Genomic DNA, 26,702 nt, shown 5'->3' on the forward strand with positions numbered 1-26,702 from the left:
AGATGGTAGGAAATAAAACAGAAGACAATGGAGAGGATGGAAACTGCTGTGATAAAACTCATCTCAAAGATTTATTTTACTACTAAAATTTTTTTATTTTATTTTTTTTTTTTCATATTGGTATCAAAAATTTGTAATATAAAACCGAAAAATGAACTTTTCAGAAATAAACATCTCATTGAATCCTTTTAATATGTGAAATCAAATAGTTATAAAATAAATAATTAAGAACAATTATATTTTATTAAATATTATTGAGGATTCTTAGCGAATTATAAAAATTGTGAGCAGTAGTGCCGACCCTGTCTATGCCAGCGTCGGGCCCGACAGGGGTGGTTGATAGTGCAAAGGGACAGCGGGGGCGGTGCATCCAGAACCAAACGAGGATCGGCGAATAGTTGGCAACGCTGTTCGTTCATCGGCTGCTTGATCTCGCCCGCCGCGAGCGCGAGAGAGGAGATCACAGGCAGCCATGAGGTCGACGGCAGTCGCCTCCATCCCCACTTTCATGGACACTCTAAAACTTGGGCAAAATTGTATGCAACAACGACACCGTCCTCCGACTACGATCGCCGTAACTCTTCTTAGATTCACGCGGCCCAAAAGGATGCTGATGCACCACCGTTAAATCATCTCCGACGGTTCGCGCGCGTTCCCGTCAAAACGACTTCAATTCTTTGCGTTCGCCGTCGGGACGCCTAATCCGCTCTTCGTTCGTGCCTCGACAGTGTGTTTATTGTTGTGTCCCATGTGCTACAAATTTTTTTAAAAAATAGTGCTCTACTATTAAAAGTGACACTTGTGATAACCCATGATACCCCTGCGAAATGGCTATCAACTTTTCGGCATCATTTGCCGCCTGTCTGGCAGCAGGGCTCAAAGTGCCTCGCCAGATAATGTACTGCATTTCTCAAGGTAAATTTACGAAAGTTAAATTTGTCTTTAAATAATTTCCATACAATAATAAAAAGTTTAAAAAATGATCATTAAAGTTAATGGGAGTGCATATCAAAACAATAAACAAAAATTCAATAATTGCTAATAGATTGAAATATATGTTTTATTTTGATTACAAAATGTAACTTATTTATCAAAACTGAGGTATAAATACCGACTATCTAGTTTTCTGTAATTATCAATGTCCTTGAATATACAGGTTACATTAAAAAGTTATTCTGCTTATAAAGAGAATTAATGTTACACAAAATTTAATATATATAGAAAAGTGAAATAAAGCCTTTTTTGTTTGCATAATAAGTTTTATTTTCTCTTCATTCAAAATCAGAATGTTTTTATTGTTAAACCAATGTACTGGGTGCTCCCAATTTATTGTACATACTTTGGAATTTATCGCAATTTAAATAACCTTGTTGCAATACAAAATTTAAACAAATCAGTTACATAAATTCATACAATTAATAGGAATGGAAATATACCGGGTTCAAAAATATTAATATTACAGATCAAAGTAGATTTATTTCTTAGGTTTTAAAAAAAATTTAAACAATTCTTTCCATTTTCTGGTTACATATCAACAGTGAAAACACCTGTCTTCATGGTACAATCGCTAGTTTTTTAATTATTTTTAAGATTTAATCGTGGCAATTGATGATAATGAAAATATGCAGAGAGATAAAACAAATCGAAATAACACTTGAAGAAAAAAAATGACAAAAAAATTGTAACGCTTCACATGAAATCCGCAATTGCAATCCATAATTTATTTATCGGTGTTTAGAAATGCTCCAAATGCTCATATGGCGATTCACATTGTTTTTAGTCAATTACCCTCAAGTACTGATGATGGTATTAAAACTTTCGCAAGGGCTACGACAAATGAATCCAAGTATTTAATCAATTGAAAACTAGAAAACGAAATGCAATAAAATAATAAAATTTTTTTATTATACTGTGTTTTAATAAAAGGAAGGAAACATGTCTAAGTTAGGTAAAAAACTAAGAGATAATTAAGATTTGCTTACTAAAAAAAGATACAGTCCAAATAGTTCAATCTCTCTCACTCCAAGTCATTTCCTTATTGAAGATGTTCTAAACAACATACCTCAACAAGACATGAATCAAATACGTCCAGTCTCACTATCAACGACTTCAAAGAATCTAACATTTTGGGACCGTTGGGAATCAGAATATCAGTCCATGTTAAAAGCCAGAACATAATGGAAGTTCATCTCTCCTGCCAAAATAGAAGTAGAAATTATCCAAGTGATGAAAAACGACAATATTCAATCTATCAGCTGGCCCATGTAAAGAATAGTGCAACTACACCCCAGTGATGATGGAAACATTAGGGTTGTAAGTGTAAAGACTTGATGAAGTTATTAAAACTTTTAGTGACAAAAATTTACTCTCTACTCATAACATATTTAAATTTTTGATTAATCGATGTAATATCCTTTAGCTTTTAACATTTCGGTGCACAATTTTGACAAATAATTGTCGTCTATTTGGTTCCATTCGTATTCCAAGATATTCCAAAGACATGAAGTGGAAATAGGACACTGCTTTTTGACTTCCTTGTCCAATTTGTCCCACATTAACTTAATCGAGTTGAGATCAAGCGATTCTAATGACCAAATCATTACTTTGAGTATATTATTCTTAGTAAATTCTTTCAAATAATCTTTGCACAGCTTCGAGGAATGGTTGAAATCGTTGTCATGCTAGAAGATAAATTTTCTGTCGATCAGGCGCTGGCCAGAACGTACTACATTTTCCATTAACATTCTTTATAGCCTTTTTCCTTCAAAATCCCTTCAATTTTCACCTGAACTTCGTCGTCACACCTCCAAAACATCCTCAAACCTTTACAAATGGATCTAGCATTCATTCGTCTTTTGACCTGCGTCCAAACACTTTATCTTCTCTCTTAAACCCGAAAATCTAAAACTTTGACTCATCACTTCATCAAAAGGTTTCCAATTGCAATTCGTTAATTTTATTTTAACGTCTTGAAAGAGGTTTCTTTACTGCCACCCTTCCAAAATAGCCATCTCCTTTTCACTGTAGAAGTACCCGTAGATTAATTAATCTGAGCTGACATCTCTGGGTCCGTAAGACGTCGATAACGTTTACTGATCAAAATATTACGTTCATCTTCAGCGGTTGTGGTTTTTCAAGGTTTTTTGTCGCCAAATTTTCTGGTGGATGCAGATTTTTTCACGTTGTAGTCCACGGTACGTTGAGATATTTTGAATTCGGTTTCTTCTGTCTAGACTATGAAAACTAGACTAGACTATACTAGGACATTAATGCATTAGTTTCAACCGATAGTTCCTTGGTTTAACTGATTTAAAAACTTACAAGTCTGAATTTGGGAAAACGAAAACGAACGAACTTTAAAAAAAGATGTCTTGGTTTAAAAAGTATAAATCACAGCACGTTTATCCGTCTCACAGAACTATCACAAATACCGAAAAAATAATTAACGGGTTAAGCATAATAAACAAAACAGCCGGTAGCAAGATAAAGTATAAAGTTAACATATAAAGGACACATTTTTGGTTTGTAAGACACCGATTCGACTTTCTATTGACAATATAAAAGAGAAATTTGTTGAAGTCTACTATTTTGAAATTAAAAGAATTGATTATGGGGTGGGCAAAAATTTTTGACCGGTAGTTTAAAATTTCAAACAATACCCTACCATGGAATGTTTTCATGTATACTGTATCGTACAAAATGTGTGTAAAAAGTCATTTTTTCAATAACGATACCAAGAAAAAGGAAGTAGCTGCAAAGAGAAATCAAAAATTTACAGAAGTAAAGTAAAAAGTGAAGTTAACCTATCATATCACTTAAACAATCATAATATCACTGTAAGAAACCTGAAATACAGTCCACTAATTAAATCAACTCATCCACTTATTATGGCAAACAAGAGCACTTACGAGATGATCTACTGGTTAGAGTGGACTTTTGTCAAATATTACAAAAAAGAGCAGCCCCCAATATCAATAAACATAAAATTTACCAGAAGAAAAAGAAATCATTAACAAAAACATGAAGAGACTCATAATGAGAACAAAATTCTCATAGTTTACATATTTATTTCTTTAGTAATATTTCCATAGACCAAGAGGTGAAGTCTGTTATATAGTATATTTAAAAGTTTAAAAGTCTGTTTCGTTTCTGGTTTGATTATAAACTACGGCCCTGAAAGTCATCAAATAAATGGAACGCGCCAACTAAACCAAAACAAAAGAAAAAAGAAAACAAAGAATTCGCCCCGAAAACTGGTTTCTGTTCTTGCTGCAAGAGATTCGCTTTTGTGTATGCGATGTCCCTCGAAAAGAATTAAAAAAAAAGTGGTCATGCATCGAACATTTATAGTAAATATATGCCTGCATAATGGTGTTTAACGCCAACACTTCTGTTAACAAATTACTCTTAAATAAAGAGGTATTCAATTATTTTCTTAAAAAAACACTTTATCTCTCATTAAATTCAATTGGGTTGAGTTCACATTAATGAGGTGGCAATAATTGAAAAAATATATTTCGTTATTCTAGAAATATAATCAGAAAAGTAGATTTAAAAACAACATATTCTTATCCCCTTCTAAGGCATCGGATTAGGTTGTTTCTTTCATTTCATCTAGAGTTTACTTTATTTATTTCATCTTTATTTTTTCTAAGTAAATCTTTTGCTTCGGTATAAAACATTTGTTAATAAAAATGGGCTTAAAACAATACGAACGAAACGACTGGCGTTTATTCATTGATTTGAGCATAGCCTCAAATGTATTTCTAAAGGTGTAGGGACAAAAAATCTGTACATATTTTATATAACTGAATCAGCAGCACCAAGTCTGTTCGTTCTCGTAATTTGTGTTTTTAATTAATGTCGTATTAAATTATGAAATACTGAATCTAGCATTTGCAGGAGTTTGTCTCCTTTTCAATTCTTCATGTATAGTTGCTGCCCAGTCTTCAGAATATACGTTTTGGTGCAAATTTCCAAATTCTGTTCCTGTTGCTTAAATATTTCTTTTAGATTTTGAATTTTCTGCCCAATTTTCGCAAACTGACTCACAATTTTCTGTGAACCATTTTAACCAAAGCTTTTTGTGGCAATTTTGGTGCTTTTCTGTCTGATTCTGACTTCCTTTCAATCGAAACACCTGTCTCGACATGCCGGCAGATATAGTAAATTGTTCCTCTGGCTATTTTCACTCTTACAAAGTGATTAAACGAAAAGGATTTATTCATATCTTGATTTTTTTCATTAAACGACTAGATATGACCAGATAAGAGCAGGAAGGGTGTATGCATCTGGACTTACGAGTCGTGGAAGAGCGCTACCATGGTTAGATTGTTGTAGTCCTCGGGCGCTCGACCCATTTTTTTGATGATGACCAACAATCTGGAAATTTGTATATCGCTTGCTTAGGTCAAGACCGACAACTTTTTCCTTTGCGAAAAACCTCGATTTTGTAAACATGTAATTTGGGCGAGTTACCAATAATTAATTACCAACTGGTTGATATTTATTTCAAACGGGAGATTATTATTGCCTCAAAGAAATTTGTCCGGCAAAAATAATGCGCAATTTCCCCTGTCCGACAGGGTAATTATGTCAGTTTACCACGCTTATATTAATGGATAACCAGCAAGCTGATTTTTTTAGAATTCGAAGATTAATAAATTAAAAAAGCATGTACTCATGTTGTCCCACGTATAGCGCGCGTCATAAAGGAAGTCCGACACTTGGAACCTGCGTTTTTAACAATCAAAGCATCACTGATTCTCAACCATCAGACAACGGGAGGGTTTATAAGAAAAACATATTTTCTGAGTGAATATCACTTTGACCGACAGAAATATTGCGTCGTAGTCCGACACAAAGAACATATAAATTCATTTTTTTCTTTTTTGTTAACTTTTTCCTGTTCTATATACTTTAAAGAAGCTGAAAGATACATGAAATAAGGGTAAAATTTTCACAACTCTCGATTGCATCTATTTATTTTGCAATTTCATACTACTATTTCATCCCTAGGGAGTAAAGCTGAACTTTACTCCCTAGGGAGATCTAGAAGCTCCGAGGGTGTAACATTGAACTTGTTCCCGATACGTCTACACATCAAAGAAAAGACAAAGGAAGTGGAGTGGTCGAAGATTGTTGCTTGTGATTTGGTAGAAAGAAAAGTAAGAAGCGAGTGAACAGAATTGAAAGATACTTCAGCAGCATATGAAAGAAGAAGAGATCTGTGCCTTCGGAAATGAGATGGCTCATTAGCTTCAGCATATAAACAACCGCATATAATAAACAATATGAATCTGAATCTAGTTTTTGTAACCAATTATTGTATATCGTTGTGTTCTTTTTTGTCAACCCTTTTCTTTATCTGATGTGTGGCCAAAATAAATAGCAACAGACTCAAACTGTCTGCTTTTTTCATTATAAATATATCTGGTCCTCATCTTATTATTTATTTTTGGTACCTATACCATTTCTTCTCCTCTTCAATAGATATAAATTTTTTCGAAAATTTTATTGTTTATAAAAGTTTATAAAAAATTGTATTGCCTTACCTCATTTTAAATTCTATGTATTTGATATGCCAAAAAGATCTTTTATTACTTAACTTGTTTAAAAATAATGCAACAAAATATGCAAAGTTAATATTAAATTCATGTTTTTTGAAGTAAAATTTTGTTTATTTGTTTACTTGTAGTCTGAAGGTTGATGAAATGTTTATTCATAAAATCAACATCCATTTAAAATATTTGACACGAAGACAACAATAAATCAAGAGCTTCAACTTGGTTGGTTATATTGTTGATTTAAGATCTTCCTTCCACGTTAAATTGTTTTGTTTATAAACAAACAGGAAAGGGTACATCACATTATTTAAATATATATTGGTAAATATATAAAAGTGGAAGAATCAGCACTAAAATATGGAAATTTGTGGGCAGCTTAATTTTTCAGAACTTTTGTGGAATTATTAACAATCCAGTATCTCTTTCATCTTTTCAATCTCTTTTCATATCAAAATTTGTACTTCAAAACCCTTATTTATCAAATTGCATTGCATCAGATTGCATGCAATTACCATATTTCGCATTTCCCTTTTTCGTGGTACTGCTCCACAATGTGTGGTTTTGCCATCAGAATATAGATTTATCAAGAGAACATATAAGCCCTACAATATTTTCCTCACGTATATCCATTTTAAAAAAGAAAATTGTAGAATGAATGGAAAAACTCGAAACACCGATTGATGAAGTTGATAATTGAGTATTCAACAAAATTTGCATGTAGCCAGAAGAGAAAAATCTCGTGAATTGTTAAGTAGAATAATTTGATGATCAGATAGCACATAATTCATGGAAAAAAAATCAACAAAAATCGACGGAGACACAACTATTTTTGCTCGTTTCAATTCTTTAGTCGCTTGTTTGGAGAATTCGTATTAAGATAAAATCGAATCAAAAACTACTTAATTCCAATGTTTAAAAAACCAAACGTGTTTATAAATCATGAACTATTCACTATATAGACTAGGGCTTCAGCATATTTCTTTTGTTCACAATTCAAAACACTTTCAAGTAATGTCAAGTTTGTGTGGTTACCAGAGTGGTTACCAGTTAGCTCAAATTGCTCTAGTAGTACCCTAACAGTCTCCCCCATCCCTGTATCCGACGGTTTCATAAAAATCTAAAGACAGAAGAGCTGGAGACGGCTTTTTGAACATATGCCTGCAATACATTATAAGCCTCTTCAGAAGGCCATCCAAAGTACCTGAAGATTGTATTATCTAACTCGAAAAAGCTAAGGCTAATCATCGTGTTGAATAATGGCTACTGGTATACAGCAAACCACCTCAAGATGATGGGCATCACGCAAGATACTCAATGTCCAAGCTGATAGCATATCGAGCACAAGCATATACATAGCGCGGTCCATGAGTTCTTAGCCTAACAAAGAAATAAATGTCATAAATAAATGTATGCTTCCTTTATTTCCATACACTTTTCAGAACATCTGACCAATGCTTTTATACCACTATAAAAATATGATACATTTTGAGAGTCAAAATTTTCGCACGCCACCTGTTTAATTTTATCGTGGCTCTAAAATATTTCACCCCTTAGATTGGACTTTACCTTTGGAAACAAAAAATACTCGAACGAGGTCAGATCAAGGTTATATGGTGGGTGTTTAATCTCTGTGAAGCCACATTCACGAATAATAACCTTGGAAAGCGTAGCAGTATGGACTGGAGCTTTATTATGAAATAAGCGCACACCTCGACTGATTTTGCCGCGGTTTTTCTCGATAATTTGTTGACGAAACTTCCTTAGTAAGTCAGAATAATGTACCGCGTTCTCGGTTGTATTTGATTCCTTAAAGTCAATCAAAAGGATACCATCGGTCCCATGGTAGCAATCACTTTGTACTGATGTATCAGCCAATTTTAGATGACCTTCACGAAATTCACCCTTTAGCGAAGTGCGACCATTATTTAATTCTGAAAACACGGTAGCTTGAGGTGCTTCATCACCAAAAAGTCGAAGAGAGTTGATCGGCAAGATGAATGTTTCAAGTATCTGTCAACATTTCAAATAGTGCTCGTACGTTCTGAGTAAAGTTAACAATTAAAAATTTCAATATTTATGATGGCAATGACAGATTTGACCTATTCACATCAGTGTTACCATATCTCGAAACTTAAGTAGCAACCCTCGTATAATAAAATGGATAGAAGCAGAAGAAGTTGAAACTTTGTGTAAAGTTTTTTGAGATTTGATTGACGTGTGCATGTACACTTTATTCACTAAATGAAATCACGAACTGAACCGCACTACGTTTGGCTCAAACAGAATATAACTTAAAGTTTTTTCGTGTATATTTTTACATAAATCAAATCTTTTAACGTTCGACCTTTCTCAAAAGAAATATATTTCTTTGTACAATTACCAGCAATTGAAATATGAGAAAAATATGTGAAATATTGTTAAAATGTAGGTGTATTAAACAATAATTTTGGATCAGAAAAAAATTTGTTATTTGATTTATTTTTTGCCAATGACGAATAAAGTTTTTAGCCATCCCATAGAAATCTAAACGAAAAGATGATTTTTTGTGTGTACCTCGACTGGACTATTAATTTAGTTGCATGGTAAAGATTTCAGTAGGAATTGTTAGAATAGGTTTATAAAAGGAGAATTTTCTATACATTCTTTAATTCAAAAATTACAAAATTATAGCAAAATAATGTTGAAACGCAATGAAAAAGATGGAGATGCTTCTAATATTAGTCTTTTTGCTGTTATTTTATAGAAGGAAAATTCCTGTGAATAAAATACATTCCCAAACAATATTATATTTATTTTTGATAACAATGAAAATTATAGAAGGTCATTTAGAAAGTATTTTCCGACTACTATAGTAGATAGTGTATATTGAAAATCAGTGCCGATTCAGCAACTTTATGCATGTTTCACTTTCGCTAAAAGATTAAAAATTAGTAAAATTTCGTACGAAATAGATGTTGTTAACACTACTTTAAGCGAGTTAAAAAATTTGATATCATCATTTTGAGCGAGTTAGGTGAATTAAGAAAGGGAAGACTTTCCTAATGAAAAATAATAAGCACGAACCGAAATAGAATTAGAACCCAGTTAAGCTTGCCTAGAGCCACGTAGCATTTACATTTCAGTCACTTACATAAGAAACCCACCGAAAAACACTACAGTCCATCTTACCTACTCCAGACTAAGGATCCGACGCAGATTTTTAGGTTACGTATCACAAAAATATTTTTAAAATGTCATACAAATCACACCAAGCAACTATAATTTATTCTGCTATAACTCGTCATAGATAAAATATTTTGTACTTTTCACGGTTTGGGTGCTATCTTATCATGTATGTGTTTGAACTCTTCCGTGGTGGAGAATTGATCCAGAAAGATTTGTCTCTTTCCGACAACCCAATGAAATATAGTCACTGTTCGATATAGAGTAAATTTTCCAAGAAATTAATAAAATTATTCAAAAATTGATGGAACATGAGAATTTATTTACGACTACCATGAAGACTCCAGGCCACAAATAAAACATTCCGTGTCAAAGTGCCCAAATACAGAGTGTCGGGAAACTGATGAGTAACTTAAGTTCCTGGAATGCCCGTTTTTCAATGAAAGAAAAGTCTCTATTTGCGACAGAGAATGAGTGCCCAGAAATGAGCGATTATTGCTTCTATATATATCAACTGAGCGGGATAGTTATTGCTCCATACATACATATTCGATTTGTAAGTGTAGAGCAATTCAAAACACTCGGTGATGCAATTCAAGTTCCAACTTTTTGAACAGATTCATTGTTGATTTATGAATGTAAAGGATAACTTTCGAAAATTATTTAAGAACATCGAACGGTAAAAGTTGTAGTTGATTGCTGGGATGGGTTACTTTTCTATGTAAGTAATTTATTTACAATAATTTTTGCGAAATGCTAGAAACCTAGAAGGTTATAACATCAGGAAAGATCAAATTTTTGTGCTTGTATAAATGTAAAAACTCTTTTTGAGAACTACTTTTTTTCTGTCGTGAGCATCACACTCTGGACTTGAATAATATGTACAGCAAATAAAACAACAGAAAAAAAACCATTTCAATTTCAAAGTATCTTTCTAAATAATCGTAGTAATCAGAATCGTCTGAAATAGAGTCAGATTGAATTATTAAGGGTTGTGAAGAGGGTGATACCACATACTCATAACATGTTCAACACAGTTTTTCCAAAGCTCTTGGCGGTCTGCAGCTAGAACCTTCTTTGCGAGTTCTACAACCTGTTTACTCAGTTCTGATGACATCTTCGATTTTTACTTTTGCCCATATTAACTCTATAGGGTTAAATATTCAATAGTAAAGAAGTAGTCTGAGAAGAGGATGACCCTGTTCTTTGCACAGCTTGTCAATAAAATAAATTTTCCCTAACTTTAGACCTTTAGTAACAATGAGCAATTCTTTATTTGTTGGGCCTTTTTTACGATCACTGACAGGAATAGAAATATTTTTTTCGGGCATAAATGCTAAAATTTGATCTTTGTTTCTACTACTATTTCTATTTGGTATCTTAAGGAGTTGCCGCGAGTGGTAGGATAACCATTGTCCATAACGATTACTAACTGGAATGTTAGTTAAAAACTGTTCATTAAACCACTTTTCAAATAATTCTGCTGTCATATCTGCATGATAATCAGCTGCACAATTTTTAATTTTTTTAGCAGATGCGTTTCTCTTTAGAACATGGTCCATTCTAACAGCAATTTTTACTACTATCAACCCATAAAAATTTAGTACTTCTTAACTGTTAAACCATATTTCATCTAGATAAATTATGTGTCTATTAGAACTTCGCTAGTCTTTTAACTGATGCAAATAATCTTGTCGCCATCGAACGATCCTTGATGGTTATTGCCATCCTTTTGTTCAGTTTTTTGTGTTTATAACCATATGTTGACAAAACTCGATGTAATATTTTGGTATAATTGTATTCTGGATAACTTGCTGTGTTTGTATATCTAAATCTTTATTATTAAATTCATAACTATCTTTATTCTCACTACATTGGGGAATTTCATTGTCTTCATTCGCCCATGGTGTAAAGAACGCCATATAAAGAAATTTATGAACGCCAATGTGTATCGCAAGCTGTCTGGTAGGAATATTTCGAAAAAATTGTGTTTATACAGTTTCGGCTAATAGAAATGCATTTATGATTACAATTCGATGTTTTCATTGGTAAACATTGGAGATGATGAGTCCACGTGGACTGATGGTTTGTTAGATGTTTACCGAATTTTATACGGGGAGTAAACATTATTTTTCATTTCTCAATTTGGTATAGGTGCCGCGCGTATTTGGGTGATTCCATTATAACTGTGATATTCAATGTCCTGTATTGTTTTTTTTGTACTAGTCATTAATTAATAATCAATTAATAAAAATTTTGTGTTAATTGAATAATTGAATTATTTTTATACAATATAACTTGCCACTTAAAGAAAACTTATACTACATCACTTGAATGTCAGTACCGTGTCATGTCCATTCCTAGAATTTACCGATAAATTATTAATTTTTTTTGTCGTAACAAATGATTTAAACTAATTACCTTATAAATTCTAATGTTTATGATCAAACTGAGGAAAATTGATGCACTTGTTGTTTAATATCTTAAGTTACCATGTCAGTACCGTGGATAAATGAGTCAGTACCGTGGAACTCAAAATCCGACATTTGTGTCTTGCTCGTGATACTTTGAAGTTGTAGTAAATTCCTCTTAGAGTTTTATTTTTACAGTAAAATAGATGAATAATATGCATAAAAAAGTTAGAAAAGTTAAATTTTAAAATCTTGAAATTTTGAATACAAAAAATCACAGTTAGAACGGAATCACCCATTTATCAAATATTGTAAGAACTATAGATATTTGAGCATCTGAAGACAGGCAATTTTTTCTTGTTATCTTGACGCTAGTAATTCAGCACGTTCATTAGAAAGCTCTAGGTCTCGGTTGAACTAAACTCCATTCTGTAAAAACAACTTAGGATATGTTTCTGTAATAGGTCATCATTGGGAACAAATATGCTTCTTAATTTCATCTTGGGAAGGAATATTGAAGCATTTCCATGCAAAACGATTGTATTTGTTGATGCCCACTATATTAGTCATATAGAAGTCATAAGAATTTTTTAGTTCTCGCCATATCATATGCACTCACATGAGGCTTTTTCCCATTGACGCAGGTGTTTAAAGCATATTTTGCATACACTTTATCTTGGTGTCGAATTTTAATACCGAAGAAGGTGAAATACAAATGACACAACTTTTGGACGTACGCGTACTAAGGATAATAAAACAGTGATATAAACATTATCGATATTTTTGTAATAATGTTTGAGAACAAAACGAGGAAAAAAGAGAAATATGAGGTTAGTAGGTAACTGAAGGTGATAGTACTGAATATACTGTTTACACTACACCAACACTCACAATTACACTGTTTGACGCGCGTTTCGATAACCAAGTTATCGTCTTCAGAGACTGAAGGTACACTAAACTTGAGTCGCCAACGGTTCCAGAAATTCCAACTTATTTGAAGCTGATAAGTTGAAATGACGTATGTCAGTATATTGTACATCCCCTATTTTATCGACAATAGATAAATAGAACAATATTTCTTACCTGTATCAAATAAGATTCATTTCTAAAAAGTGCTTTTAGTGGACTACAAATTTAATTCTATCAATAAATTGTTTCCCATCTATTAATCTTGTATACATAAATTTCTTTTTGTTGATCCAAGATTTAAGTCTCTAAATTTATTGAGTTGAAGTCGACTCTATAATTGAGGAAGGTAATAACAGCCAAGGATCTTTATTATAAAAAAAAATGATAAAATAGACGTCTGAAATAATTTCCTCGAGTTTTATGCTACAGAAGAAGAAAAACCTGAAAGTATTTTTTGAATAACTCTACATGTGAAACAAAAAAATAATCCATTTTTACATATTATTTTATTTGTTAAAAAAATATATTCTGGTTATTTTAATGGATTCTGTTAGATAATATACTAATGGATTCAGGTAAATAAAGAATTTATAAACATTATTATAACTATTAAATGTGGAGATATTTATATAACTATTGACTTTGGTGTAGGTCAAGAATAAGAAAAAAGATACACGAATTGATCTTTGTACCGTCTATATATAAACATTTTCATAGATGATTTAATGTATTCGAATAATATATCATTAATGCCACACTAAACGAGAAATAATTATAATTGCATGTTTATTATCAAAAAAAAAAATTATCATTTCTTTAACAATAATCGATGAGTTTTACATTAGAGCTTCAATTTTATAAAAAACAATTCATATTTTGATAGTATACAGTGTGTAATAGCCACATTATTCCATTTACTATAACGTTTGTCCCAATGAATATGACTATCTATCAGAAAACCGTTTATAGAAAAACAAGTTTTTAATTTTTAAGGCTTAGTAGTTTAAGAGAAGTAATTTCATTAAACTAATTCAATATGAGGTCCCAAAAGTACGTGACCCAGCTAAAATTTTGGAAAAAAATTAATATATTTTTCAACGTAATCTTTTAATTCGATTCCCTTTTTATAATAAGAATCGCCAAGCTTCTTAAAATAGTCATTAACTGCCGATATCTTATGGAAAATCTTTGACCACCGAGGACGCATGAGGTAGCAATTCAAACTTTAAGTAATTGATTTTGGTCATTGCAATAACGGATCTGAGAGCTGATGCATTGTTTTGATGAAACAACTCTTTTTTCTTGGCCAAATGCAGTCGTTTTTGCCAGCCAAAAAACCGACGCCGTCACCTTGTCTCTTTTGAGCTAGTTCTCCCTTTTCAGTTTTTATTCTTCTTTTATTTCCTGTATGAATTGATGGAATTACGTTTCATCCATGGTTACTAAACAGCGCAAAACTTTGGCTTTATTCTTTTGAAACATTGCCAAATACTAGTTGGAAACATCTTCACAACGTTGCTTTTGCTCCAATGTGAGTAACCGCTTTTTGGATTATCTTCAACATCTGTTAAGTCGTCACCTCATTTGGTCGCCAATTCAATGGTGGTCTTCTCAAGTCATCCGGCCTAATTTAAACTCTGCTACCCAATAGTTTATTGTTTATGTTAGCTTTTATGTTTGTTAAGCTATGGCCTTTCAAATAAAAGTATTGTATCACATAAAGATGACCAATTTTTTTCGTGTTTACAAATTCATTGAAAACCTCACCTCACCACTATTGATGACTACCAAACAAATACTAAAAAACGAGGCGTCGCCAACTTTGAAACATATGCTGTACAGATTGAGTACTTTCGAATACAGTGATATTCTTCAAGCAACTACCATATCTTTAGGTCAGACTCTGAGACCATCTTAGTACAACAGTCAAACAGAATTCATGTTCGGTGGGTCAGGTACTTGTGCTATTTTTATCAGTGGATTCATGCCTCAGTGTTCACCGTAGATACACATTTGCGCTTATAAATAAATTCTTTTTAGTGGAAGGATTTTCCACAGGGCTCCACATCGCCGTCGTGATTTTGGTACTCAGTGATCTCGAAAACCCCCAGGATGTACTCTATTGGTTAAAAGTTTTTGCTCACCCAATAGCTTGCGTGATACTCAACAAATAAAAACAATACGATCGATTTGGATATTTATATTTTGCCTTGTATATCCGGATTCGTTTCGTATTATCTAGCCGAAGTATTGCAGTTTGCGTGCTTTCGTGGTTATCATTACTTCTACTATTTTTTTCAGTCTTCTGTGGACTTCTTCATTTGTTACCCGGGTGGTTAAGTATTGGTCTATGAAGCCTTCTAATTTTCTGCTCATATATTCGGTCAAGGCCCAGGAATCAAATACATAAAACAGGACAGAGAAAACGGAGCTTCTCAGCAATCTTATTTTTCAAGCTATGCTTTCCAACGTCTGTTTTTGTCTTCTTTATTCATTATATTGTTATATTCGTTTGAATCCGCCAGTAAGTTCTTTTTCGATGTATGTTGTGGCTATCATGTTCCTTTTATAAGGCTTCCATCTCTCCACACCTTTCTATTGCTTCTTTCTCTTGGGTCTCTCTGATTTTCTTTATTAATGGTATTTGTATATATTTCTGAGTATTGCTTAACTTCTCTTGTTTCTTCTATCATTATCAAAATTTCCTCTGTCATCCAAAACTTCACCTTGGATGAATTCTCTGCCTTCAAGTTTTTTTCCTGTACTATTTGGACTATATCTCCAAGCTACTTGATTATTAGGTAGAAAAACAAAATTTTAGTCGTCTTTAACTTTATTTTACATCCGCTTTACTTTCTATATTCGGTAAATACGACTTCTGGATCTACCCGAAATAAAAAACGTACTGATAGTAGAGCATTTTGACACTGTTTCAAAAGGGCCACAACTTGATAGACGAAAACTTCCAAGTTAATTCAAATTTCATGTTAATATGATAACTTAACGTAGTTTATTGAACAAACCTCATATTTCCATCTAGAAAATAAGCAGTACTTTTCGATTATTGTGGTTTTTCATTAGTAACATTTGAACTTTTATCACAACCATGTTCTCTTGAAGCATACAGGTATTTTTTTTTATTTTCATCATCATCAAGAATCCCAATAATTTATTTTTCTTGTTCTATAAAATAAACCAACCGTTCAGCTTCTAATTTTCCTTCTATTCTTCTGTTATATACGTTTTGTATCATTATTCTTTCAATATATTATTCGATACCTTTAATTCATTCAAATATACAGGGTGATTGTTTAGTATGATAAAGTTCAGTGCCTCCTTTGTCATTTGAGATATCAATTTGAAACTTTGAGGGATTAAATCCACCATCAGTCTTCATATTTTAAAATTATTTATAATCTTACACTCACTGATAAACAGGGTGGCAAAATACTTATAGTAAAATCATGAAAATTTCTACGTTTGGGTTTTCGGATACGATCCTCAACAATTTTAAGCTATACGGTTCATTTGAAGCAAATGTTTACGGGTGAAAACAAAATTTAATATTTTATGCATTTAATATCTGGATAACGGTAAGGTTTACATTACATTTAGAATACATTAAATGAGAAAACACCGGGTGGTTCTAATAAAAAAATAAAGAAATTTGATATTTGTGCAGTTTGAACACTTTTTATACACACCCTGTATAAAATGAAAAATTTTTCAACATAGATTCAAATAAGTCTAGCCTTGCTAAAAGCAACCGAACAGAAACTATTTTCATATCTTTGAGGGTATCTCCATAAAAAAATGATTTATAAAGGTCTGCAACGGTCAAATTTTTTACAAAAAAATTAATAATTCAAGTATTATGCATTTTTTGAAAAAAGTTTTCAAACAAAAGTATACTAAAATTTTACGTACATTTCAAAAATGTATTAATATACTGGGTGTTCTATGTAAAACAACAAAGTTGCAGTCGACTTCCGGTAGAACTGAAAGTCGGCAATCTTTGAAAATATTTTAATTAAAAAAATCGTATCCGAAAACTCAAACGTAGAAATTTTCATGATTTTACTATAAGTATATTGCCACATACAGATAGTTTTAACTCGTCGTATATGCAATAAAATATATTATGTTACATAAAAAATGTAACTTTGATATGGCATAACATTCTGTAAGATTGTGAATAATTTTAAAATGTGAAAACTAATGACTGAAATTCTTCAAATTGATATCTGATAGGACAAAGGAGGCACTGAACTTTTTCACACTAATAAATCACCCTGTAAATAATATGATGTATTCGCCAACAAAATCTGCGAATTTTCGTTCAATTCCTAACTCGAAACGTCATTTAAAACAATTTTCAGATGCATATATCGTTTTCAAGAACACATTTACAACCAAAACAAATATTTTCAAATATTTATGTTATAATAAGTTTTAGCCTTGAACCTAATTTTACCGAGCTATTAAAAACGATGCAGATGACGCTGCGCTTCGTCATTTAACCTTGGCGTTTCGTTCAACTTTGGGGTTAAATTAATTAGAAATGTCTGGCTGAAAGCAACAGCATACGAGAAACTGCAACAGCTTACCAGGCTACTCTGTAGTTCCAGGAGAAATATCGAAAGTTCAAGTTTAGTTTCAATGTTTGAAAAGTTAGTTCGGTCAGGACAGCGGCAGCTGATTGATTTTAAGATAATTTCTACTACATGAATAGAAACATCATAGCGCGGTAAAAATAAATATTTTTGTTATTTTGATTATTTCTTTTAAAGTATAAAATCGCTTGCATCATAAATTTTCTGGATATTTTGCAAAATAGTCATTCCAGTTGCTCAGAATTGGAGTTTGGAGATATAGGCAAATCAAAAATTGTGCAAAATTATAAGTCAGTTTTTCGGTTTTATAATATCATTTTATTCATAGGTAAACATCGGGTTAGAGATACATACATCATATTTAAGTATGAGCATAAAAAAATGTCAAAAAAAATTTATTTTAAGAAAAAAAGTCAGATGGGCCACTCTGCCAAATAGAAAGGTGTAAAGATAAACATTGTCACTCCAATTGGGCCCTTATTCATGTGGTTCTGGTCCAATATCATCATCTTCTACTTGATCATTCGTTATTAAACTGGTACAGAATCGTGGAAAACTGGCGGAATATATGGGAGAAGACTTTAAAGATCCTCATATTTCAATTTTTCCACAGGTTTTTCAGTTGGATAAAGAATATCTAATCTAAGGAAGGCCTCGGTTTTCATCTATGAAATCTCTGTACTTTTTTTAGAAACATTAACACAATAGAAAAGAACATTCTCATTATTAGAGTATTTGAAATAATTGTTGAACGGCTCTTCAGCTTTAAACATAAGCCTCTGTATTTTCATCCATTCTACTTTTATGTTTAGTTCTCCCTTTTTCCTGTTGGTGAGTAGCGCCCCTAGCCTAATGGTACTTTTAAAGTCTTCAGGTCTCATTTTTACCACCTGAAATTTATTGGATTTCTTAGCGCTGGAAATAACTTTTACCCAGTCATCTGACAAAAAAATATCTTGATAAAATCGTTTCTGCTTCTCGATCATCCCAAAGTCTCCATCACACGGCAAGTATGAATGGCCCGAAACAAGAAACTTGTGATGTATGACTATGGGAGCAAAACCATTGGAAACCGTCATGAATAAACAAATAGATGGGAAATTAATATTTTGGTTTTGTCTTCCGCATTGGTCGCTGTATAAGATTGAAACTGATATTTTTACATAGTGTAAAGTGCAAGAGCCAATTTCTTGGGGACCTCTTGAGGCCATACCCTCACAACATACATAAATGTGCGCTTGGCGTGTGCTTAAATTATGGATTCCCAAACAATATGTCCACAGCTGTCGCTTGTAATATGCTACGCCAGTAGATATACTAGGAGCTGCTAAGGTTTTCATTAAATCAAACGCGATAATTGTTGTAGTGTCTTTATCTTTTGTTGCATCTTCCTTCAAGCCTTTTCGAGCCGCCTCTGCCATCCGTAGATGTAACTCTTTTTCTGCCTCCGCTGTACTTTTCTCCGCACCATTTAAATTTTTTATTTTCATGTTATAAGAATCACATCTTTTACAATAAACACAGGGTAACGAAAATGAAGATTAAAATATCGATTGATTATTTAAATCGGGTGAGGGATACTCTCGGTTGGGTTTGTTCTGGCGGTTATAGTGAAATGTGTATTCGGTAAATCTATTTATAATACTTTTCACGTTTTGAACATCCTCTTCCTTAGTTTTATTCTTAGGAGGCGGAGAGGTAATTTCACCACTTGTCTTATTTATTAAAGCCTTGGTTAGTCTTCCATCCAAAACTCTCAAACCATTCTTAAGAAATGTTATCATATCAGTTATCACATCACCTGACTCTTTTGGTAATGTATAAATTCTGTTCTTTGAACAGATTTTTCTTGCGCGTTGGAAGATATTTCTTCTCTCTCTGATTTGATACCTTCAAAAAATGTCTCAGGTACAAGATTACCACGAGAGTTAAGATATGATTCACCGGAATTTCTTGCTATCTTTAATTTTTGTTTCATCCAATTCTGTGGTAGGTTCATCGTCAACTTCATTTTCTTCTTTGGTTTGTTGATTGGTATCTGAAAGTATATGGAAATCAAACCAAATGCAATTGGCTCACAAATACTTGATGTATCAGATAATGACATTTTTATACTGAAAGAAATAACTCAAATTGAGCAATTATATCATTTACACTCGAAGTTTTTAGGAATATGGAGCATTTTAACTGGCCACATCGCTTTAAATAGCAATATGATTCTCGTACTTTCTCCATAAAATGAATTTTAGGTTATAATTTCTGAAGATGAATACTTTCAATTCAAACCCTTAATAAAATAATGCCAAACATTTTGTGTATAAATTACTTATCTACTTACCATTACATAAATCTACAAATGTATAGATATAATAAAAAGCACTTGAAAACAACTGAAAAATGAATGAAAGTAGGACGTATGTAAATACGACAACGTTTCCGAAAATAAAACATCAGACTGGCCCAACTACCACTTGGGCCATGTTTACCTAACATAGAGTATTAAAATCTCGATGCGCATTAAGTGTGTTTGCTGTGCCATCTGGTAGGTAGTAGAAAAAGGCTGTTTGAGTCACTGTGAAATAAAACTATACGTAGTATAGTACTTATTGTTGGTCCTAACTCAAATATGAAAAATTTTTATTTGGGCCACTCTGCTTCTGAGCAACTCATTTATTCTGTGGGATTATTTATTTTTGTCTTTTACAACGGGTATTTTACCAATTGAAGGTAATATCAGAGCAGTAGTAGTGACTGGTTCTAATCCACAATTTGGATATAAGAAAACGAGAAACTTGGGATCATAAAAAAAGAACGTTTCTTATACAATGAATACGGAAAAATTCTTGACACCCCATCCCTCAATGTTTGTAAATTATATTATGCCCAGAAATTGAAAACATTCACCTGTACTGTTTATAACTTGGTAACTGCTGTAATTACATGTGGTATGAAGGTGTAGGATCAAAAGGATCATCAAAAATAACAAACTTGCTCGTGGCATTTTATTCAGAATCTTCTTAAAGCAGTTTGGGAATGACTGCTAGAAATTGTGAACCAAATACTTATGGTATCTGAGCATTCTGAAATGGAATGCGATAGTGTTCATTCTAGCAAAACTATAGAAACCCACCCAAATACACTACAAGAGGAGTTGTTAACGCCACGAAAGGCGTAAAGACCGAAAAAAAGTTGGTCAATAAACCTAATATGAGGTATAAGATGTTAAATCACTGGATGTAAGTCTCACCAAGACATTATAGATCTTAGATTATCTAGCACTCGCGAGCAAATTAACCCATGAAATGTAAAAAATTTTCTGATTGTTAATAAAAACTTGTTATAATAAAAAAATCTAGCATTGAGACAAGGGGAAATAAATTTGATATTTTTACGTCTGGTCATTGAAAATTGAACGAAAAATCTAAAAGATAGAGACTGCCAATTGACTCAAAATAAAATAGCTAAAGTATAGAAAGGCAGACCCGAATATTTTATTAATAAAAACTTTCCGATCCATAATTCCAATCTATTGCCATTAAAAGATGTTTCTCAAGGGCTACCAGCGGATTGAAGGATAATGTTGAATCGTTTTATAAAAAGCCTTTGTGCATAGAAAAAAACAAACTTCAAAACTTGCTACAACTTTGCAACTTACTGTGTATTCCTAACCATCCATTTCATAAACGAAAAGTTCAGAGTGATATAATAATATTTTTATAGTAAAAACATGATTTTTTTTTAAAATATTTTTGCAATAAATGAATAATTATTGGATTTAAGTTGAAACCTTCAAAATTTGACTAAATATTTTCATAACAAAATAGAAATCGTATTTTACTGAAAACAAAGTTTTTAAATGCAAATTACTCAAAACACAGCTTCAGTAGATTACAACCTTTCACCACTAAAGGACGTTTTAACAACCGTTTGAACCTCCGATGTGTACTATTATCAATCTGCGCCCCTTTTCTGATGAGGGATTCAAACCAGTAGATTAATCAATTTAAGAAACCTGTTTTCGACTTACAGTTGCAGTCAAAAATTTTATGGTGTATGTGCCTCGTTGATCCATGTTTCATCTAAATGAAATATATTTCTTCTTTGGTTTCTTATTTTTCTTACAGTACCTAGGTAATTTTTTCTCTGTACTACGTGACAAGAACTTTGTCTGCTGTCGGAAATTGTTCTCTAAAGAAGAAATATGTACTTCTCTTCGAAATGATTTTAAATCTGAAATTTTGATTTTATTGGAGCTGAAACTCGCTACTTCTTTAATAACTCTGTAAATCGTAGCTTTCCCAACATACAGCGTTCTATTAACCAACTCCATGTGTCATCAACACTTTTATATTGATGTTTGTTTGTAAATAATTTGAAACAATTAAATATTAATATTTTTTCATTAATTGTGAAAAGACCGATTTTTTAACGGCCCTTCCAAATTTTCGATAAGCACACTAGAATTCGCAATCGATTAAACATTGCACCTTGCAAGTTGTAACTGAACTGTTGAGGCCGCTTGACATGATGCAAGACAACGTGCAATGCAATGCAAGACGCAATATTTCTTAATCAAAAACATGCGCAGATGAAGTTCATTTGATTTTTTCGTGCAAGATCTAGACATTATCGGTTTTGTACCATTTTTATTGCATACAAGCTGCAATATAGTTACTTTTGGCTTAACAGATCAGCTGACTTCGTAAAAGTTAACTTCGTTATTTTCATTGTTAAACTATGTACAAAATATTAGATAGAATTTGAGGTTAGGGATTTGTTTACTTTTACTGTTTACAGAGACTTGCATGCAATTTCTTGCACGTTGTATTGCATTGTGTCATGCTGCCCTTAAGAAAACTTAACCTGCACTCCTTTACTAAATGGAAAAAACGTATTTTGGGTGAAATTTGTTGAAAAGAGATTTATGGAAATAAAATAAAACTAAATACCAAACCAAATAATACGGCTAATTGTTCTATACAGCTTATAGTTATAACAGACCAATGAAAGAGCGAAAACTTCAATAAGGTACAATATTTACTATCCTGTAATAATTTTCGAAATTACTTCACTAGGTATTGCATTACTTTTATCTTCTTTCAATGCAAAGAACGTAACTTAAAACGTAAAGGACGTTATCACATTCCCTAGCCAGTCATAATAACTGGAAAATTGGACGCCCCCAATTTCATCCTATAAAATACTCAAGAATTAGAACTCCATGCCAAAGTGGTAATGGTTAGTGAAAACAATTATTTTGCTGGGTCTAACCATTAAAGATGTAATCATAAGCTAGGACAAAGAACTGATAATAAAAATATATTAAAATAGAGTCGTAATAATCTCAAATGGATAGAGTGTATAATGTATATAAATCTCTCTGTCGTAAGTGATTGAATTTTAATATTTTTAAATGTAGCTGACTAAAAAATTTTCCTTCGAGCCGGATTTGAACCAGCGACCTATGGATGTCTACTTTAAACGATTCCACTACAGTCCACCGCTCTACCAACTGAGCTATCGAAGGCTTGATTAAAGTTTACCAAAAACATAAGACAATAAACAGAAATGATATAATAAAAAATAATGGTTGATTTATTATTTAAAGAAGGATGAAGGTAATAATCATATTTTCATGATGAAAAATTTCAATGTATAATTTAAATTTAGGATTTTTAATAATTATATACAGTAAGAGAACGAATAAGTTCTTAAAACTGTAAATAATGAATTATTAAACGTAATTTATTACATTGAAACTGACTAAATTGGAATTTCTGAAACGGTGGGTGTTGTTCATACTGAACACACTGTTTACACTACCATTTACTACACGATTTGACGCGCGTTACGACAACCAAGTTATCGGCTTCAAATACTGAAGTGGTAATAAAAACAGTGTGTTCAATATACATAGTGTTCCGGGACTTGATACAAAAAATTAACAATCGGTAAAATTTACAGGGACAACCTGTTCAATCTAAAGATAGCAAAAATAAATTTTTCAATAGATTTATTACAAAAAGTTAATTGGTGTTTAACTCGATAAAATTTATGATTTGGGAGAAATGTAGATTTTTAGATCGTTGTACAAGCCAAGAAAACCATTCGCCATAAAGAGACATTCTAAAGAAAATTATCAAAAATTGTAATTATTTTTTGAAAATAATAAAATAAAACATGAGCATAGGACAGTCTTGCTGGATAATCCTCTATTTCCATAGCATGCACCTTCTGGATCTGAAAGGGATAAAGAAGTTTTTCCTGGAGAATCCTATGAAAATTTGTCGTTGATGCGTTAAATTGTACTGACATTTTACGTACGTTAGTTGTGGGATCAGCATCAACTGCATCTAATGCATTTTGCTCTTAAACTGGTGTTCTTATACTTCGTTGTTGACCTTCGCCACCTTTTTTTGGTGGGACACTTCCTAAAATATCATACATGTAGACAAACATGTTTCCAATAAGCTGCGATCAACCCTAACAAGTTCTATAATCGGGTATAATTCTGACCGGAAAGCGTTCAGTATACAACCTTTCTGGCTACTGACGAGTTACCAGAAGCCAAACCATACATCAAATGCATGTCGGCATATTGACTAAAGATAAATTCTATATTGAAACTTGATTGAAAATACGATGTGATGATTATTGATGACAGGTTTTGAAAACATTGACAGCAAACTGACATTAACAAATAAAGTCGTTTGCAATTTGACAGTAGCCTACTAGATGGAAAATAATTATTAATTTCTTTTTTTTCCTTATGGCAGTAATATGATCTTCGGTAGTATGTAGTACAAATGTTTATTTATTTATTCATTAGTTCTCCAAGAAATATTTGATTGTGTTTTGATACCTCATGTAAGTATTTTCAAAAAATAATTATAATTTTTGATAATTTTCTTCAGTATGTTTCTTTATGGCGAACTTTTTCTTCGGCATGTTCTAAACCTTAAATTTTATCAAGTTAAACAGAAAGTAACTTTTTGTTAAAAAATCGATTTAAAAATTCATTTTTGCTATATTTATATAGTACAGGATGTCTCTGTAAATGTTACGGATTTTTAATCATTGGGTATGAGCCGCCCCTGGCCTTCATATAGTAGTGTAAAATTTTTTATTCCGTCAAATACACTACATAGACATATGTGATCATCCATTAAAAATTTATAATGTTCGAACGTATAATTTAAAAAATATACTCAAATATAAGTTCTAGTTTCGCAACTTCAAAGGCCTATAACCTATGAGAAAATTTTTTATGTCACAGCATTATTTTCACTTCATCTACTCATTCCCGAATTTTTTGCATAAAGTCCGGGAGGACACTGTATATTGAAACTGTATAACAAAGTTATAAATATTATTAAATAAATAAAACTGCATTTAAGGAACATACAATTAATTATGAAAATACTAAAATCCTTGAAACAATGAGAAATTATTTTATTCCATAAATTTCAATATATCTGTAACGCGATTCAGTGATAAGTATTAATATTTTATTCAGAAAATCCTAAAATATGAAGATACCATACTTGAATAAAATGTCACTGTGTTGAGATACGGGTGCTTCAAATTAAAATATGAAAATATTATGGAAGTTAGGTTCGGAAGTATAAAAAGAGGGAAGAATCACATCAACCGAACCGTGACAAGAAGACTGAAGTATGGTTAACTTATGATAAGATGAAGCAAAGAGTTTAGTCTTGATCAAATATTCATACACGGATTTAGGATAGGGGTAATTTCATAAAACGTTGAATAGGCCTCAGCTGAGGCACATTAGGAACATTCTGAGACTACTGATTAAACGAATTATTCAACTCTGCGAAGTCTCCCATAACGTCCTTTAACCAAAACACAAAATTTCCTTCGGGATTCTTTTTCTTTATGAACAGCCTTAATCTAGATCTAGCGCACTCTTTTTCATATATTTTGGCGGTACAGAATTTCCAGGACAAATTTATGCTGAAGAACGACCACGAGATATCACCAACCATACCAAAACTTTCAAGTTTAACTTTGTTATCACTGAGAATTCTAAGCTTTGAATTTTGTTCCATTTGTTGCTTCTCAGAATATTTCCTTTATAATGTTGCTTAGATATTTCTTTTCCATATTGAATTTTCTGACCAATTTTCACGAACTGACTCCCAGGTTTCCGTAAGCCGCTTCAACGAAGCTTCTCTATACTTTCTGTTGCAATTTCCACTTTTGTCCTCTATTTTACATAAAATTCCCCTAAAATCTTCTAAGCCCGTACACATAGCCACGTAACGATACTTTGTTTTTTTGGAAACTAGTTTGATAAGAATAAAATCACCGTTCTTAAATGTTGTTCTGGATGTCGACAGTTGTTATTCATCCCCTATATGGTGCTTGCCACCTTTTGGTGTAATAAATTGTTCACTGTCAAATTCTTTTTCTCGGACTCTCAATCCGATCCGTAAACATCCTCGACTCGTGGACGAGCTTTTTTATTAGATGATTATATTATGACACCAATTATGAAATGATCACAATCTCATTGCAAAAGCAGCTAAAAGACTTAATTTTCAATTTATTTGGATCTTCAATGTTCCAGGACATTTGATTAGCACTAGCAATTTAAGCGTCTTTATCCAGAATATTTTCGTCATCCATTACGAAAACATTGATGCTGAGACAGTTTTTCTGAATAACATTTGACAAATCTATGCTATATAGTTGCCACTAACTACTAATCGGTCTGCTAATCTTTTGCAAATAGCTTCGATACCATCAGGAGCTTACCATGTCCAGCTTCATGGTAATTCCACGTAAAAAGTAAAGGGTTGGGTAGAACTCTGTTAAATGGGCGACAAGAAAGTAAAACATGTACTTGTTGCGGTATTGTGTGACGGGTCCGTCACTCCAGAAATGGAGGATCTCTACTTCAGGTGGCATGTTGTTCAAAATTGGCTGTAAGTGTGCACATATATCTGAAGGTAATAAATTTTGTACCATCGAACAATAGCAAGTAGTTTTCACTTTACCTGACAATAACAAGATGC

At 32.3% G+C, this 26,702-nt stretch overlaps 1 protein-coding gene and 1 non-coding gene across 3 annotated transcripts in view; one reads left to right on the top strand and one right to left on the bottom strand.

Annotated features, from left to right (window-relative positions):
* Nucleotides 1-424: 424 nt before the first annotated feature.
* The window catches only part of LOC130893384 (zinc finger protein 502-like), a 45,507-nt gene continuing 19,229 nt past the window's right edge, over nucleotides 425-26,702 (top strand). For both annotated transcript variants that reach the window (XM_057799434.1, XM_057799435.1), the window contains exon 1: nucleotides 425-915. In XM_057799434.1, the coding sequence (XP_057655417.1) occupies nucleotides 828-915 (88 nt within the window). In that variant the 5' untranslated portion in view covers nucleotides 425-827. The remainder of the gene's footprint in view (nucleotides 916-26,702) is intronic.
* Trnay-gua (transfer RNA tyrosine (anticodon GUA)) lies at nucleotides 23,096-23,188 on the bottom strand. Its single transcript has 2 exons — nucleotides 23,152-23,188; nucleotides 23,096-23,131 (listed from the first exon to the last, which is right to left on the bottom strand). It is a non-coding gene; the product is annotated as a tRNA-Tyr (tRNA).

This window comes from Diorhabda carinulata, chromosome 4, assembly GCF_026250575.1.
Source record: "Diorhabda carinulata isolate Delta chromosome 4, icDioCari1.1, whole genome shotgun sequence".
Lineage (NCBI taxonomy): Eukaryota > Metazoa > Arthropoda > Insecta > Coleoptera > Chrysomelidae > Diorhabda > Diorhabda carinulata.